Source organism: Artibeus jamaicensis, unplaced genomic scaffold (assembly GCF_021234435.1).
Source record: "Artibeus jamaicensis isolate MK-2021 breed Jamaican fruit bat unplaced genomic scaffold, CSHL_Jam_final contig_1016, whole genome shotgun sequence".
NCBI classification, from domain to species: Eukaryota; Metazoa; Chordata; class Mammalia; order Chiroptera; family Phyllostomidae; genus Artibeus; species Artibeus jamaicensis.
In genome coordinates this window covers 9237425-9253439 of record NW_026521195.1, presented here as the reverse complement: position 1 = coordinate 9253439, position 16015 = coordinate 9237425, and the positions used below count along the sequence as shown (strand labels likewise).

General features: G+C 59.0%; 1 protein-coding gene across 1 annotated transcript in view; it reads left to right on the top strand.

Moving 5' to 3' along the window:
• Positions 1–15550, top strand: part of MINDY4 (MINDY lysine 48 deubiquitinase 4) — a 98511-nt gene extending 82961 nt beyond the window's left edge. Inside the window, exons 16-18 of the mRNA XM_053661854.1 lie at positions 5308–5488; positions 6036–6114; positions 15037–15550. Of these exons, the coding sequence (XP_053517829.1) occupies positions 5308–5488; positions 6036–6114; positions 15037–15085 (309 nt within the window). The 3' untranslated portion in view covers positions 15086–15550. The remainder of the gene's footprint in view (positions 1–5307; positions 5489–6035; positions 6115–15036) is intronic.
• Positions 15551–16015: the final 465 nt, after the last annotated feature.

Below are 16015 nucleotides of genomic sequence, written 5' to 3'. Positions count from 1 at the left end.
AGATTCACACTCAGGGTCAACTGGTACTACGTTCTGGGAAAGGCTGTTTGAAAGGCACTTTTAGGGGCTTATGGTGGGATTGCAGGTCGCAGTGTGGCTGCCTCTGTCGTGTGTGTGTGTGTGTGTGTGTGTGTGTGTGTGTGTGTGTGTGTGTGTGTGGTGGGGGTGTCTTCTCCAGGGACAGGGGACCTGGAGTTACAGAACTTGTGTTAGTATCCTAGGGCTCCTGTGGCAAAGCACTGTCAGCTTGTGGCCGAAAGCAATGGAAATGCATTATCTCACACTTTTGGAGCACAGGCTCTCCTAGCAGAAGTCCAAAGTCAAGTGTCGTCAAGGCCATGCTCCCTCGGAATGTGCAGGAAGAAGCCTTCCTCGTCTCTTCTAGCTTTTGGTGTTTGCCAGCCACCCTTGGCGTTCTTCCGCTGACTGCCACCTCACCCCAGTCCCCACCTCCATCGTCTCCTGGTCATCTTCTCCCTCTGTGTCTTGTCCTCTTCCTGTAAGGATGTCAGTCCTGTTGGGTTAAGGGCCCACCCCACTCCACTAACCTCGTCTTAGCTACTGTGCCCGGAGCAACCCAAATATGGTCACATTCCGACGTACTGGGGCCAGGACTCCAACCTGTGTTTTTGGGAGACACAGTTCCACCCATACCAGGCTTCCCTCAGTCTGTTTGCTAATGGATCGGTCCCTCTACCACCTCTCTCACTGCATCCAGGGTCTTGGGCGGGACAGGGCCCTGGGGGAAGCTGGACAGGGGACATTGTGACTGTATCTCTGGGCAGCATGAGCAGGGGAGCGCCGGGCCCTGCGTTCTTGTCCCAGCCTGCTGCAGTCCTTCTCTGAGCCTCCGTTGTCACGTGCTCGGTTCTCCGGCCGACCGCATCGAGGGAGTTGTCCCGGGAGGGCAGTGGGAACTCTTTGCATGGTGGCTGCCCTGCATGGTTCTCGGAGGGTCTGGACAAGGCCGCATTCACTGTGTATCCCCAGAACCAGGGACACAGTGACACGAGGGGACACTCAGAGGGCTAGGCAACTGGATTGGCAGAGTGGTTGGAGCCCGGCATTGTAAGGTAGGGCTCAGTTTCATCATGCCCCTCCCACCCCGACACGTTCAGGTGTGCTGTCCCATTGCTCATGGGCTGCGTGGCGTGGCCCACCCCCAGGTGTCCCCTCTGGGCGACCCCCACCCCCATGGACAGGAAGCAGACTCAGGGCTTCCAAACACTTGAGTGGAAAAGAATGATAACGGCTCCTTCCCAGGTCTGCTGATGTTGGAAGAAGCCCAGGAATGTGGCCACGTGGCCTGTGAGAAGTACTAGGGCCCTGAGCACCAGACCCTGGGTGGGCTCTGCAAACACGCAGCTCGGATTCCACAGGCCAAGAGGGTAACCTTGGCGGCACTCACGGAATCCCCGGCTTCCACGCGGTGAGCCCTGGTTCCATTCCTGTGCTGAGGGCGTTGGCCCACCAGTCAACTGTTTCCTTTGGTCTGCAGAGGGCGACTGCTGAGAATATCACTTGGGGGGTAGGGGGCAGGGTGGGCCATCCTTCCCTTGGAGTGAAATGCTGGTTGAGGAAATTCAGGCCTCACAAAGATGGGAACCCTCAGGTCCACACAGACCCTCGCCTGTGTCGTGTGCTTGGCCGAAGACTGGGAGGCATTTTGACCCTGCAGAGCAGGACAGTGTCTGTGCCTCTGCCATGGCACTGTGGGGCCTTCCCCAGCCGTCTGCGACCCCACCAGTCTGGCCTTGCCCACTGGACTTCCCCCTCACTCCCACCACCCCGGGGTTCGGCAGTGAGGGCTGGACTGCAACACAGGCTGTAGCTGAAGGCCACCTCTTCGTGGTGGTCACAGTGACAGGGGACTGACAGGTCTGGGAAGGACTACATGGGACAGGGAGTTTAACTTTGGTGCTTCTCCCCTGCCTGAAAGGGGTGTCTGTTGCCGTCTCCATGAAAGGACCCCAGCAAAGACGGAGCTGTGTTCACTGCAAGCTCCACCCTCCTCCATGTCCCCCGCTCCACACACTGCACCGTCTGCCCAGTGACCCAGACCAGGAGCACGTCCAGTCCTTGGGGGGGGGGCACACGGCTCCCACCCTACGTTGTCTCTTGAGTCCGTTTCCCCCAGTCTGAGTCACCAGCATTGCTGGCCTGGGCACCTGTGACGGCTCAGCTGCACTGGGGCTCCCGTCCCCACTGTCTTCGTGTCCTGCCTGCACAGTGTGATCTTTTAGAGAGTGGATCCTAGCACATCCTTCCTTCGCTTATCAAGTGTTCGCTCCGGTGCTCGTCCAGGTCTCTGAGATTGTTACAGCCTGTTTACGGACGAATTGTGTGTCCCCCACAAATTGCTTTGTTGAAGTCCCAGCTCCCGGTGCCTCGGGACGTGCCTGTATTTGGAGAGAGGGCTCCTACAGAGGCGATTAAGTTTCAGTGAGGCCGTTGGCTGAGCTCTACTGCACTGTGGCTGGTGCTCTTGTCAGAGTAAATTGGGACATGGATACACACGAAGACCATGTGACGACCTGGGGAGATGACTGCCACCCACAAGCCACAAGGAGAGGCCTCAGGAGAAACCAGCCCTGTTGACACCTTGATCAAGGACTCCAGCCCCCAGAACTGGGAGACTTACATGCGTGTCCGCTGCCTCAGCCGCCTGGCCTGTGGAGCTCGGTCAGGGCAGCCCTCGCACGCAGCCGTAGTTCTGCAGACCCAGCACTTCCCAGGACCTGCAAGGCCCTGCAAGCCCTGTCCCTGGTTCCGCTCCCAGCACATTGTGGCTTAGATGCCACTTCCTACAGGAGGCCTTTTCTAACTTCATCACTCTGTCTAAACAGGGCTCTCCACTCGTGGCCCCAGCCCTCCTATCATTTTGCACTATAGAATCTTAATTCTTTCCTCCCTGGGCCCCTTTTTATTCTAAGTATTATATTTCATTGCTTGTGAGGTGCACCCTCTCCCCACCTTTGAATGTTGCAGAGACCGTGTTGCAGCACTGCAGTTGACGGTCAGGCGCGAATGGCCAGCTCGCTGCCTTTCTTGGCCATAGGGAAAAATAACAGCAACTCCAACAGCATCTTAGATTCAGTGGAAGGTGGTGGAAACGGGCTCACGGGGTTATTTGATTACCGCCTGCATTCCCCACTCCCTGGTAGGCGCCATAAGACATACAGGGCTGTTCTTATGCCCCTCACTGCCATATCCCCATGGCCTGTCGTGGTACCTGGGACCAGAGTGCAGCCTTGTTGATGCACGGTGTCCCTGGAGGTGGCAGACTGTAGCCCTGCCTGCAATCACCTGTGCACCCTGTTCCATTAAGGCTGCACCTCCCCCACCTGTCAAAGACGTGAGCCCCCTCTTTGAAAAGTGGTCAGTGGTTGTGCCACGCGGTGGTCACCCCCCAGCAGAAAGCCTCTGCTGGTGGTGGAGGAAACGCGCCCCCACTGCCTCCTCGCCCCAGGCCTTTGGTCAGCTACCCCAGAGTCCAAGGAAGGAAACTTCATCTTTGGAAAATGTCACCCACTTGGAAGAGGCTCCTGAATGAGAAAGCTCATTTAGAAACTCCCTGGGCAGCTTTTTTTGCCTTTAATCTTTTGACCGCTGTATAAATGGCAAGCTGCCCTTTTGTCCCTCCGCTGGAAAATTCAGGGTGGCTGATCACGCAGACGCCTGCCTCTGGGTGGCTGCGTGGCTCCTTTTCCTGCCGTGAATGAGCCCTGGGTCCCCAGGCTTTGAGGCTCCCTCTTCGAGGTGACGCCCCTGCCAGAAAAGCCTCTTTGGAGCCTGAAGCAGAAGCCAAGTTGGCGGTGGGGTTCAGGCACGTCCAGCCACGTTCTCTAAGACATCTAATTCCCATATCCCACTGAGGAGCGGGCTCCGAAGTCACGTCTGAATGTCACACCGGGCTGCAGTGAGGGCGCAGCAGGCCAGGTGGGGACCCAGCACTTGGATGAAGAGAAAAGGGACACCTTGTAAAGGTTGCCCTCTCACCCTCCAGAGGCAGCAGCTGTTCACAGCAAGCCTTGCACCAGGGACCGGGCCCAGGGCGCTCTGTGCAGCCCCTCCCCCAGCCCAGAACTCGCTCCCACGGGGCTCGGAGGGCCTGAGGAGGGCCATGCCTCTGTGATAGGCCCCGGAGAAAGTGTGCCCTTCTCCCACTGGAAAAATAATTCCCATTCTTTCATTAATCCACAGGCTATGGCTGTAAATACCTGAGCAAGCAAACATTTCCTGGGGCTGGTGGGGATTTAGGACAGAGTCAGCCCAGCCCAGCCCGTGGCATGTACACACTAAATAAACTCAAGCCTGGGTGGGGAAGGCGTAGCCCATGGGTGTCACAGGTGACAGAGAGAATGGGCTGAGGCGTGGGGTGGCCAGGCACTGACCCCTTGGCAGTGAGAGCAACAGGGCCCTCTACCAGGGACGTTGGAGGGAGCACCTCACCGGAGGAAAGTACCGGCTCCCATCCCTCCACCCCACTGGCCTTCCCTAGTGTGCCTTACTGCTCCCTGAATGTCTCTGGACATTGGTCCCTGGTGTCACCACTGACTGCTCACCCACAGGCCACCCCTCCCTCCTCCCTGTGGCTCCACGTCCCCTTTGTCTTCCAGGTAAAGTCCTACTTGGTTCCCGATCCACCTCATGCATGAGGACCCTCGTTCCTCAAACGTTTGCTTGTGTGGACTATGCCCCTGCTTGGCACTGAGGGCACAGCCCAGGGTGTGAGCGGCAGGCAGACATGTCCTCATGAGGCAGTGAGGCATGTGCCAGGAGGGGCTAGCCAGTACCTCCCAGGAGAAAGCTCAAGTTGGCGATTGGTGCTCCCTGGTTGGGTGGTTTGGGTGATGCCAGACCCTGCGGGGCTGGAGAGGAGGCCAGCCCTCCAGACCATGCCCTGCGGATGCACAGGTGCTGGCACTCGCCGTGCTGGGGTAGTTTGAGGATTGGTAAGAGGTTCGATGGGCAGGGTAGGGTGGGGGAGACCTGTTCAGGAGGTCGTTCATTGTCCGGGCAGGACAGTCTGGGCATGATGGACCTCGGGGCTCAGCGGGCAGCCCTGTGTGCCAGGCGGTGATGGGCTTCCAGACCAAGCATCTCCGCCGGGCTGTCTGTGAGGCAGAGGCCCTGCGAGGGGCAGGCTGAGCCAGCGGGGCAGCTCTGGGAGTCAAGCCGTGTCTGTGAGCAGCAAGAGGGGACGCCAGCATCACACACAGGTCATGGTCTCCAACTGGGCCCCTGAGGTCAGCTGGCCCTTGGCCAGGAGATGCTCAGCATCCCTTCCCTCTTCCCCCTGTCCAGGTCGGCTGCTTCCTGAAAACCCCTCGGTTCCCCATCTGGGTGGTGTGCAGTGAGAGCCACTTCAGCGTCCTCTTCAGCCTGCAGCCGGGGCTCCTGCGAGACTGGAGGACCGAGAGGCTCTTCGACCTATACTACTACGATGGCCTGGCCAACCAGCAGGAGCAGATCCGGCTGACCATCGGTGCGCCGCCTCCCTACCCCATCCGGCGCGGCCTTGGGGAGCCTCCAGGCCAGTGGAGGAAACGGTCCCTAGCACACTTGCCCATGGCAGTCACAGAGCAGTGCAGACTCACTGAGTGTCAGGACAGGGGTCGGCAGGCGAGCGTCAGGGTCCCCCTGCCTCAGGGAGCTGGAGCTGGGCCGAGAAGCTGATGGCGCTACAGCGTGAGGAGAGCCCGAGAGCGTGCGTTAGCCTGGAATACCACGCCCACAAGTTTGGCGTCTATCCTCCAGGCAGTAGGGAGCCCTGGGAGGTTCTGGAGCAGCGGAGTGATGGGATCAGATGTCTTTTACATAGACTTATTCTGGTAGCTGAAGGGGGGCAGGAGGGTGGGATGGAGACTGGAGGTGGGAGGCCAGTGAGGAGGCTGCTGTGGTGTCCAGGTGAGAACTGAGGGGCAGGAGCGAGGGGGCCCGGAAGGTGAGAGGAGGTGCCAGAAGAGGAGGGTCCCAGGAGGTGGGCTGTCAGTTGGCCCTGGCCTGAGTGTGTATCTCTGTCACCTCTTCAGATACAACGCAGACTGTCCCTGAGGACAGAGATGGCGACCTCGACCTCATCCCCCCCCTCGAGCTCTGCATCAGGACCAAGTGAGTCAGGGCCCCCTGCCCTGGCTGAGGAACCTCACCTGGGTGGCCGGGAGTGTGGGGGTGTGGGCTGCAGGGGGGGTGACCCCCCAATTCAGAGGGGGTGCGGCCCCCACAGACCGGAAAGACACGGTACTTGGGGCTTGGTCTTGTGAAGTATTTTGTGATCACCCTGGCCCAGGTGGAAAAGAGTGTCATTTGTGGGGGGACAATTTCTGAAGATGTCCCTGAGCTGAGGGCTGGGGGTGAGTGGGGCCCTTGAGACCCTTGCTGGCTCGGGGCAGCAGCCACCCAGTGTGGGGGGTGTTGTTAGGTTCAGAGGCAGAAGGACTGGTAAGGTTACCTGGGGGTAGCTTTGGGTGTCTTAAGCAGGACAGGAAGGTGGTTGGGAGTGGCTTCCTGGAGCAGCAGCACCCTCTGCTTCGGGGAGGAGTGGCCGTGGTCACTCAGCTGCTGCGGTTGGACCCACTGAGCGGAGCGGCCCTTTAGCCTCAGGTGGGGGGCCCTGGCTCCTCTAATCCAGCCCCCCAGTATTTACTGGAGTCTGACATTCAGGCCAAGGCCGGGGGTTGCCTAGACTTGGCAGGGAGTCGAGGCTCACTTTACCCCCGAGTTCTCCAGCAGGGCCTGAGGGCTGGGGCAGCACCCCAGACGGAGGCAGTGGGCTTGGAGCTGTGGGGAGTTCCCAGGCTCCGGGGGACCCTTCGCTGACCCTTGAGGTGGTGACTTGGAGGCCTTTGGGTGTGGTAGGAGGGGAAGGCCGGGGAAGGAGGGGCCTGGATTCCAGCGCCTTCTCTGGGGGAAGCAGTACAATGCGCAGGCTCAGAGCTCGGGTTCTGGAGCCAGGCTGCCTGGGTGCGAATCCTGGCCTTGCCCCTGCTGGCTAAGAGCCACTGGACTTCACCCGTCCAGGCCTCGCTTGGTCCTCTGTGAGGCGGGGGTCATGGCAGTGCCTGGGTCCTGGCGTGCTGCAGTTGCAGGGGTGCCACCAAGCACTCTGTAAGCAGCTCTCCTTACTATTGTCTCAGCCACTCAAGAGTCGGTGGGACATCAGGTGAACCTCCGTTTTCCAGTTTGTGAAGTGATCAGGGTTGGGGTGGAGGGACCGGGTGATGGCTGAGGCCTTGCAGCTCTGAGATCCAGGCAGCTTGCCTGGAACCTCGGGGTGCTGCCCACTCGGAGGCGAGCGGGCCCTTGGACGGAGCGGTACAGAGAAAGAAGATACCATGTGTGCAGGGAGAGGACCTGGGCCGTGTTAGGACGTCCCCACTGGGCCTCCCCCATTCGCCCATCTGCTCACCTGCCCACCTGCCCACCCCCCTGGGCCGGGGATGAAGCATTCCTGTGGGGTCACATGACGGCATTTCTTTCATCGGGAGGATTACAGGCACGTGCAGGTCGCTTTCCTTTCATGTACAAAGGGGACACTCAGAGTGATGAGAGAAGGGCAAGCAGTGGGGAAGGGAAGTGACTGGCCTTGGCGCCTTCTGTAGGACGGGCTGGGAGGCCACAGGCCATCCTTCCTGCAGGCGGGCTTGTAGAGCAGGGCTCTGGACCATACCCTGGGCATGGGCTCCTCCCACTTCCGGACCTCTGGGGTCCCTGCTGAAGGTGTGTTTGTCTTTGCAGCCTCCCTGGGGGCGGCCCATCATCCTGAACCTCTCTAGCTGCCCTACCTTTTTCCATGGAAAGCTTCTGCCATTGGACCCACAAGCACCTCTGGGGGCCCCAGGGTGGACTTCCTGGGCTCAGCCCTGATGGCAAGTGCTTGAAAGTGACATGGGGCCCCATTCCATCAGGGATCTCAGTCCAGACACGTCTGAATGTGACTGTGGACCCGGAGCATCTCTTCCTCTTCCTGCAGCTGTCCCCCTCTCCAGGCCCTCCCCCCGCTCCACTGTGGCCATGTGCCAGGAGATGAACAGTGAGAGGATGAGGGAGGCTGCCACATCGGGGCGTGAGGCTTGGCCTGGGGCAGATGGTCTGCTCTGCCCCTGCCCCTGACCCTGCTCACTGTCGGACGAGGAGCTTGGGCCACACTGAGTCCTGTTTCCTCCTCTGACAGTGCCTCTTGGTCCTGCCACAGAGGGATCATCATATCTGTGCAGCCCCCAGGGTTAGGGACACCCAGACTAGGGACCCCGGTTGGCACAGACCCCACCCAGCTCCCAGTGGCCGAGGGATCTATGGTCCAGTACACTGGTGTCTGGCTGTGGCTCCCCCATCTGGAAGGTTTGCCCTGGAGCACGGTCTTGGGCTTCAGTGGGCACCCCCTGGAGGGCGTGCTAAAACACAGGTTCTGGGGCTCACTCACCCCCCAGGGGCTCTGGTCAGGTAGGTCTACTCTGGGCCTGAGGATGTGCATGTCTGAGGAGTTCCCAGGTGCTGCTGGGGTGCTGTCCCCCGCCCACACTTTGAGGACCACACTTCCAGGGCCTGAAAAGGGCAGCGCTCCCCCCTCCCAGCTGCCTTGTGAGATCAGTCGCCAATGGAGGTGCCAACCCTCCTGCGCCTGATGCATCTGGCACATGTAATGCATCTGTCCTGATGCAACACACAAGGCCCCTCTGGCCGCCTGCCCCCTGCCCTCCAGGTGCGAGTGCTCCGTCGTCCGCTAGGACTTTCCTGGAGCCCGCTGCCTGCCTGCTCCACCGCCCCCACCTCTTGCCCCGCCGTGAGGGTCCACCTGTGAAACTTTCCCAGCATTACTGCCATTATTCCCGGAAAAGTAGACTGGGCGGAGTGGAACCTCTGGGTGTCCCCCATCTGTCTCCATCAGATAACATCCCGAAGTAATGGGAACCAGAGGGCCCAGCCTCCCGGAATCCTGTTCCAGGGCTTGGATTACAAAGGCTTCGGCATGTTGTTTTCATCCCAGACTCCCAAACAATTCAAAGAGAGAAACTTGGGAAAGTGAACTTCAAGGTCATTGAGGACCCTCTGGACATGGGCCCTGCCTTTTGAGGGACACTTCCTGCTGCCGTGGGAAGCCCTTGCCCTGACAGGAAGGGGGTAGGATGGTGCCTCGGCCGAGCTCAGGTCACCTCTGCGGTCAACCAGGGCTCACCGAGCAGGACCAGTCTGTGGGCAGGCAGGTCCCCCCATCACTTCCACCCTGTGGAACCCTGGACTGAACCCCGTGGAAGAAACAGTGGGATAAGACTTGGTTCTTGCTCTCAGAGAGCTCCCAGTCAAATGGAAGTCAAGTTCAGAATCAACTCTGCTCTGGTCCAGGGAGGGACATACCATGTACCCTCAAACCTGGCTCTGTTGCCCTATAAGGACCCCTGGTGCTCACCCTGATCCAGCACGAAGCACACCATACACCTGGCCAGCTGGCATCAGGCGAGGGCCCACAGAAGGGCCCTTGCTCACCACCAGGCACGGCCCCTCTCTTTACAGACGAGGGTCTCCTGAGTGGAGGTCTGCGCCCAGGTGTCACCTCCAGTCACAAGCATCATGGGGCCTGGAGCTTAGGCTCCAGCTGTCCCAGACCAGCAGAAGGTCACTCAGCAGGCACTGTGACTTCCCACCACCTGGCTTTGTTGCCATGGCGACATTGCACAAGACCAGACTTCCGGTTTTGCCTTCAGAGAAGAGCATCCTAAATTGAATGATCCCTGGGTTTTGTGCTGGGTCGCCTCCACTGTCCTGTGCGACGTGCTTCTCCACCTCAGAGAGTCTCTTGTTACCTTTGCTTGTGTCAGGATTGCGGGGCCTGTCCCTCACCCCCCTCTTCCCACTGTTCTCTAACCACCTCAGCAAAACCCGGCTCACTGCGGATCATTGCCCAACAAGATGCACACCGTGACCACTCTCAGCCCTCCAGCCTGGCGAGAGTGGGAGAAAACGAAACAGTTGTCAGCAGTCCAGAAAAGAGAGGAGAGACTCACAACTGGGGCCTGGGGCCAGGCCCCAGATGTTTCTGTCTGCAGGCTCAGACAGGAAATTGAAAATGTAATTTCAGCTGTGAGCGTTGCCTTCCAGGGCTAGAGCCCAGTGCCCTGCTCCCCTGGCTGTCCCCTACCCACCCGAGGGTCCCCCACGGTGGCAGGGTTCCCTGGGTGCTCCCACTGCCCCAGCCTCCTCCCTCTGATCCCCGGCCCCGCAGCCCTCACGCACACCCACCCCGGGTGTTCCTTGTACCTGGACAGGCTCGCAGAACACTGAGCTCCGCAGTGCAGGTGAGAGCACAGAACAGGGGCCGGCCTCTGCTGTCCGGCTCTGTGCCGCCGCGTTGCATGGCCGCCGGGAGGTCTGGTTCTACTCTCACCGACTTCTCCCACCTGTCATTTGGTTGTAATCACATCCTTTCTGTTGGACCATAAGGGGCTCACACCTGAGGGGAGAAGGCAGAGGGCAAGGGACAGGAGAGTGGCTGTGGGCTACAGAAAGGGCTTTGTGACAGCCTGGGGCAAAGGGGAGGGGTTGGGCGTGTGCACAGAGTGAGGTTTCCCCCGCTGTGTTCTGGGCTCCAGAGGAGCAGCTGGTGTGGAGGGGTGTTGGGGTTGCAGCACCCGGTCGCCACGCTCAGACCCCCGAGCCGGAGGCGAGCACGAGCTCTGCCCTCCGGGGCTCACAGTCTGTTGGGGGAGGGAGACCCCTAGCAGTACTGCTGAGGAAAGGGTGGCAGCCGTGTTGAGGGCTGACCCCCAGGGCCAGAGAGCCCTTCTGGAAGGGGTCCCGGGTCTGATCCTGAAGGGTGGGAGTGGAAGGCACAACACAGGCCAGGCCACAGGTGAGAGACACCCCCCCGGGCCGTGGGGCCCAGGGAGGGAACTTGCTCATGGGATTCTTGCCTGGAAGAGCGATGTGAGTCAGGAGCATGGGGTATATTTTTGCCAGTCAGCTCCCGAGGCCGAAACCAGGCCCGCCCCTGCTCCTGGCTAACACGGGCTCTTCCCTCGCAGTCCGGGTCATCAGAGCTGACCGTCAGTTGGGCAGTAACCGCAGTTCTGTGGTGGTGGTGGTGGCCCTGGAGGAAGCGCCCCCTGTGGGGCTGTGAGGTGGGCCCCTGTGATGCTGAGCCACCTGGGCACCAGGGACTGCGGCATCTTCACGGAGGTTGACTCCGGGGCCAGCTGTCCTCAGTCTGGGTGGTCTTGTGCCCCAGGAACCATTTGTTAATATCTGGGGACACTTTTGGTTGTCGCAGCTGCGGGGGCAGGGGGTTCTGTATCCAACAATGCCCAAGACAGCCCCTGCAGCAGAATTATGTGGACCAAAATATCGGGGGTGTGCAGGTCGAGAAGCCCTGCTCTGCCCTCACCCTCAGCCTCCTCCTGAATTACGTCGAACTGGGGCCTTGGTGCTGTTCTTCACTCGGAGGAGTGAAGGTCCCAACCTGCCTCATCCCGCCAGGTCCTAAGGCACGCGCAGAGCTCTCCCTGCTGTCCTCGTCATTGACTCACAGGACCCGTTCCCTGGCAGGAATGGTTTCGAAAGTCTATGAATTTTGTGTCAGTCCTTTCAAATTTTAAAACGTCTCTGCTTTGATTTTCTGCTGTAAACTGCAAACTGCTTCTCTCTGGTGCTTCAATGGTCTCCCTGCTTTGGCACCTGTTGGCTGGGAGGGGTGGGTTAGATGCCACTGTGAAAACCCTCAAAATGAAGCGTGAACCCCACAGCCTGGCCATAAGCCTCAGCGCCAGTTGGCATGGCGTGCTCATGCAGTGATGGGCCAGTCTGGCTCACTGAGACCAGATGCCGTCCCGCCAGGGTCTGAGGTGTTTGCGGAGTGGGAGTTCAGAGGAGGATCTTCCGTCTGCCTGCTCTGAGTGGCGAGGATGAAGGCTGGGAGGCATCGGGGAGGGCCAGGCTGAGGATGGGTAGTAAAGGGACACAGGAAGTCCAGTCTGTCCCTGACTTGTCCCCTCATTCTTGCCACAACTGGGGGCGAGGACCCACCCAGTTGTGGACAGTCATTGCCCCATTCAAATCTGGGTCCCAGGGCCAGGCTGGACAGAATGCCACTCTCCTCCCTGACCCCTTCAGCTGCCTTTCTGACGTCTGGATTTAGGGTGTGTCCCTAGCATCCAAAACTTCGGTTGAGTAATTTACAGAGGCTGATGCCTACCTACAAATCTTAATAGAACAATAAAAGCTTTTAAATGACATGCTTCAAAACTTCAAAGATGACGAACAGAGAAAGAAAACGGACAATCTCGAGTTGCCGGCAGCATCCATTAAGCCCCGTGTTGCACGGCCACAGAGTGCTGAAGCATTATCACCTGGCAGGTGCAGCGGACCAGCCTTGCCCCTGGGATCCTGCGCTCAGCACTGTCCTGCCTCTGGAACCCGCTCAGCCATGCGGGCCAGAGCTGCGTCCATCTTCTCTCTGCCCGCACCAGCGAGAGCCGCCCAAGGAGGTCATCAGGCTCCAGCCCCAGACAGTGCGGGCATGGGCACTCACCACCAGGAGCAGTCCCACTTCTCCCGCCATGTCTGGTTTTCTCCAGACACAGCCCCAGTGTCTCTCCTCCGAGCAGTGGTGAATATGATGGTGCCGATGGATTCCACTGAAGTGGCTCCGTCCCTAGGCACCTAATAGATTCTTCCTGATCTACCTCCGTGCTGATGCCCAGCAGCTCATGACAAAGTCTAAAGCACCCAGACACCACAGAATCACTTACTTCATCCACACCCAGTGGAACCAGTGGTGCCGACCCTGTTAGTTCACACAATGTGACTGACGATGAGGGGAGGCAGAGCCTGTGGATGCACACCAGTGGACCCTGCTTTTCACGGGGGGATCTGGGATGTGTCTCACTAAGCAGCTCGTCCAGCAGTGTCTCTGGAGTGAAGACCTCTCCTGGAAACATAGGCAGACACAAGCACGTCCAGAGTGCATGTGACCAGAGGGTCCCAGGGAGCAAGTGGTACAGGTGTGGAGGCAGCACCACTCGGCCCGCTGTGCAGGAAGGGAAGGCCAGGTTGCCGAAGACCAATGCATCCTCATTGGGGTGACATGTCTTAGTATCATGGGGTGTTACCCAGTGACACTGAAGAGAACACGGCTAGGGTCGGAGGGACCTGTTCCCTAAAACAGCGTGACCTTCTTGGCTGAGCAGGTTATCCATCATCCACCCGTCTCAGCCCCTCTCGCTGAGTGTCTGAACCAGGGGCAGCAACTCAGCTTTCATACTTGGACCAGATCAAGATTTCCTGGCACGCTGATTGGCGTGCGCAGAATAGGCAGGGCTGTGTCTTGTGTCCAGACCATGCCGCACATTGCATCCTCACACTCGACGAGAGGTCAGGCCCCACGGAGCCCGGGGCGGAGCCCGGGGCATGCAGCACCAGCTGTTCCCAACGGGCTCTGCGCAGGTGTCTCCTGCACCGCGCCTCTCTACAGGAGTGAGAAGCACAGGAGCGCTGCGAAGATCTCTTCTCCAAATGGCAAGGAGTCTTCTTGCTCATTTGAAGGGGAATGGAATGGTGTAAAGTATGCAAACTATGTGACAGGGGAACGGGCGGCCTTCACAGATACTGGAAGTAGTCTGGCACGAGAGGGCAGTGAGCTGAAGAGCAGGATGCATGTATGACCCGGGACAAGCCTCTGCACGAGGGTCCCTCTCAACCGAAAAGCGAGGGGCGGGGATGTGGCAGCTGGAGCCAGGCACAGGCGTGAAGACAGACAAAGGGCAGAGGCCCGAGGAAGCAGAGAGACGGAAATGCAGTGGGAGTCTAGGTTGTTCACGACGATGAGGGGTGTTGGGTTCATGCTGAAACCCTTCGGTGCTTCCAAACTCCGGTTGTGAAATGAATGCAACCATCTTGTTTTGAGTGACGCTGTCCCTTCCTGCTTGCTGCCGTCCGGTCTCGGGGCTACTGGACTTTCTAATGCACATGTGCAGTTACAGTGAGAAGAGCATCTCTGTCTCTCTCTGCCGTGGCAGTTACCATTTTGACTTCTGCCCTGAAGAAAAACTTCAGGTTTTGGAAATGTCTACTCCTTCCCTCCTTAGACCCTGCTGCTGTGAAAAGCATTTCTACACCCCAGCCTCAAACTCTGTGCTCTGGCACTGCTCTGGAGGTGTGTGATGCCGGTTTCCCAGCCCAGTTACTCTTAGGAGATGCGCATACGTGTCAGATACCCAATGCCAGGTTCTGCAGGAATGTGCCATCCGCTGGAAATGTGAGTCCCCCAAGTTGTTTTAGAAAAATAATGCCACGTATTAAAGGCCCACCTGGGAGATGCCATGGTCTTATGAACAAAACTTCTATTTGAGAATGGAACTATTATTAAATTGTAGCTAAGACTGGACTACAGTTTAATTATGCTCAGTGTTTCCTAGAGTGTCATAAAGTTGTGGGGGGGGGGTTGTTTGTTTAAATGCAAATCCATGTTTTACTGAACGGCCCACAGCCCTTTGTGAGCTTCCCAGGCTCATAGAGCAGAGCCCAGAACGCTCACAGGGCCTCCCAGGTCCTGCACGCATGGCACAGTGCCGCCCCCCCTTCTACCACCTCCCCTTCTGCCACCCTTCTTGCCCCACCTTTCCGGGCCCCAGTGACCAGACCTCTTCCTGCGTCTTGAACGAGCCAGGGTTTTTTCATATCGAGGTTTTCCCATGCGCCTTTAAAGTGCTCCCATCAGGCACCCTGGAAAGATGTGTGTAGACCCTTCACGTGAGCTGAGGGCCCCGCACTGCCAGGCATGAAGGGGGTCCCCAGTGAACACTTGTGGCAGGAAGCAATGAATGGATGACCTGCCCCTCCGTCACTCTCCTGGGCCTTGGGCGCATTTGTGTTTTATAAGGGCCTGGGATGTAGGCTTGTGTGTGCGTGTGGAGGAGCCGAGGGGAGGGCGGAACCTGACTTCTCCAAGACGGCAAGACAAGCAGTTCCGGTGAGCGAGGGCCTGAGATGGCTCCTCTGTGGCCCCGCAGCTCTGAGCCTCTTTTTCTGTCCCTCTGTTCTTAGGTGGAAGGGGGCGTCCGTGAACTGGAATGGCTCAGACCCCATCCTGTGAGCCTGTGTTGGAGTGGCTGTGTCCTGTGGCTCCACCGCCCTTCACAGGGGTGACAGCTAGACCCCAGGCCTCAGGGATGAGTCTGTCAGAAGGGTGTCACCCCCACCTGGGCCAGCACAGCTGCAGAGGCATCCAGAGCCACCCTGCACCTTCCACGAAGGGCCCGCCCAGGACCGTGATGATGTGCGGCCCCCTCCCGCAGCTGTGGCTGCCGGGGACGGGAGGGAGGCCGGCTGCTGGGACCTCTGCGGCCTTTAGCCTGCGTCCCTCCTGTGCTCCCTGCTGGGCCATCCCCTTGCCAAGCCTCTGATATGGCAGGTACAGGACTGTAGGCCCTCGTCATTCCTGGTAACCAGCTTTCTATAAAACAGGAGAGAAACCCATGGCGAGAGCCAAGACTCACTTGTTATGTTGTCACAGAGAAACCAACAGGTCTGCATGATTCATGGTCAAGTGGGAACAGTCCTGGGTGGAGGGACCCCAGAGCCCTGGTGACCTGTGGGCTACAATGTCCCCTACGAGGGTCCCTGCAGGCAAGTGATGAACTCTGGCCTCCTGGTGTTCCTGGCTGGACTTAGGGCTCAGCAGGACTGCTACTGGTCACACCCAGGTCTAAGGCACCAGGTATCACAAGCCGTGCTGACCCATCTCAGACAGACCTGGATTCCTGGGGCCCTGGAGGATAGTCTTGTGGGCCTGCAGGCTAGGTGAGCCTGGCCAAGTGGGTGTGGGGCAAAGAACCTTCTTGGGAGAGGCCTCATAGGCACAGAGGGCAGTAGGATGGGGGTGGACAGAGGGACTGGGTGTGGTCCCCCACGCGTCCGCAGTACGGCATGTGCAGGAGCCAGCTGAGGGTGGGGGTGAGCAGTGTGTGGGGACCCTCGGATTCCAGGGCCAGGATGGAACAGTGGGCCTGGGAAAAACAGTCCC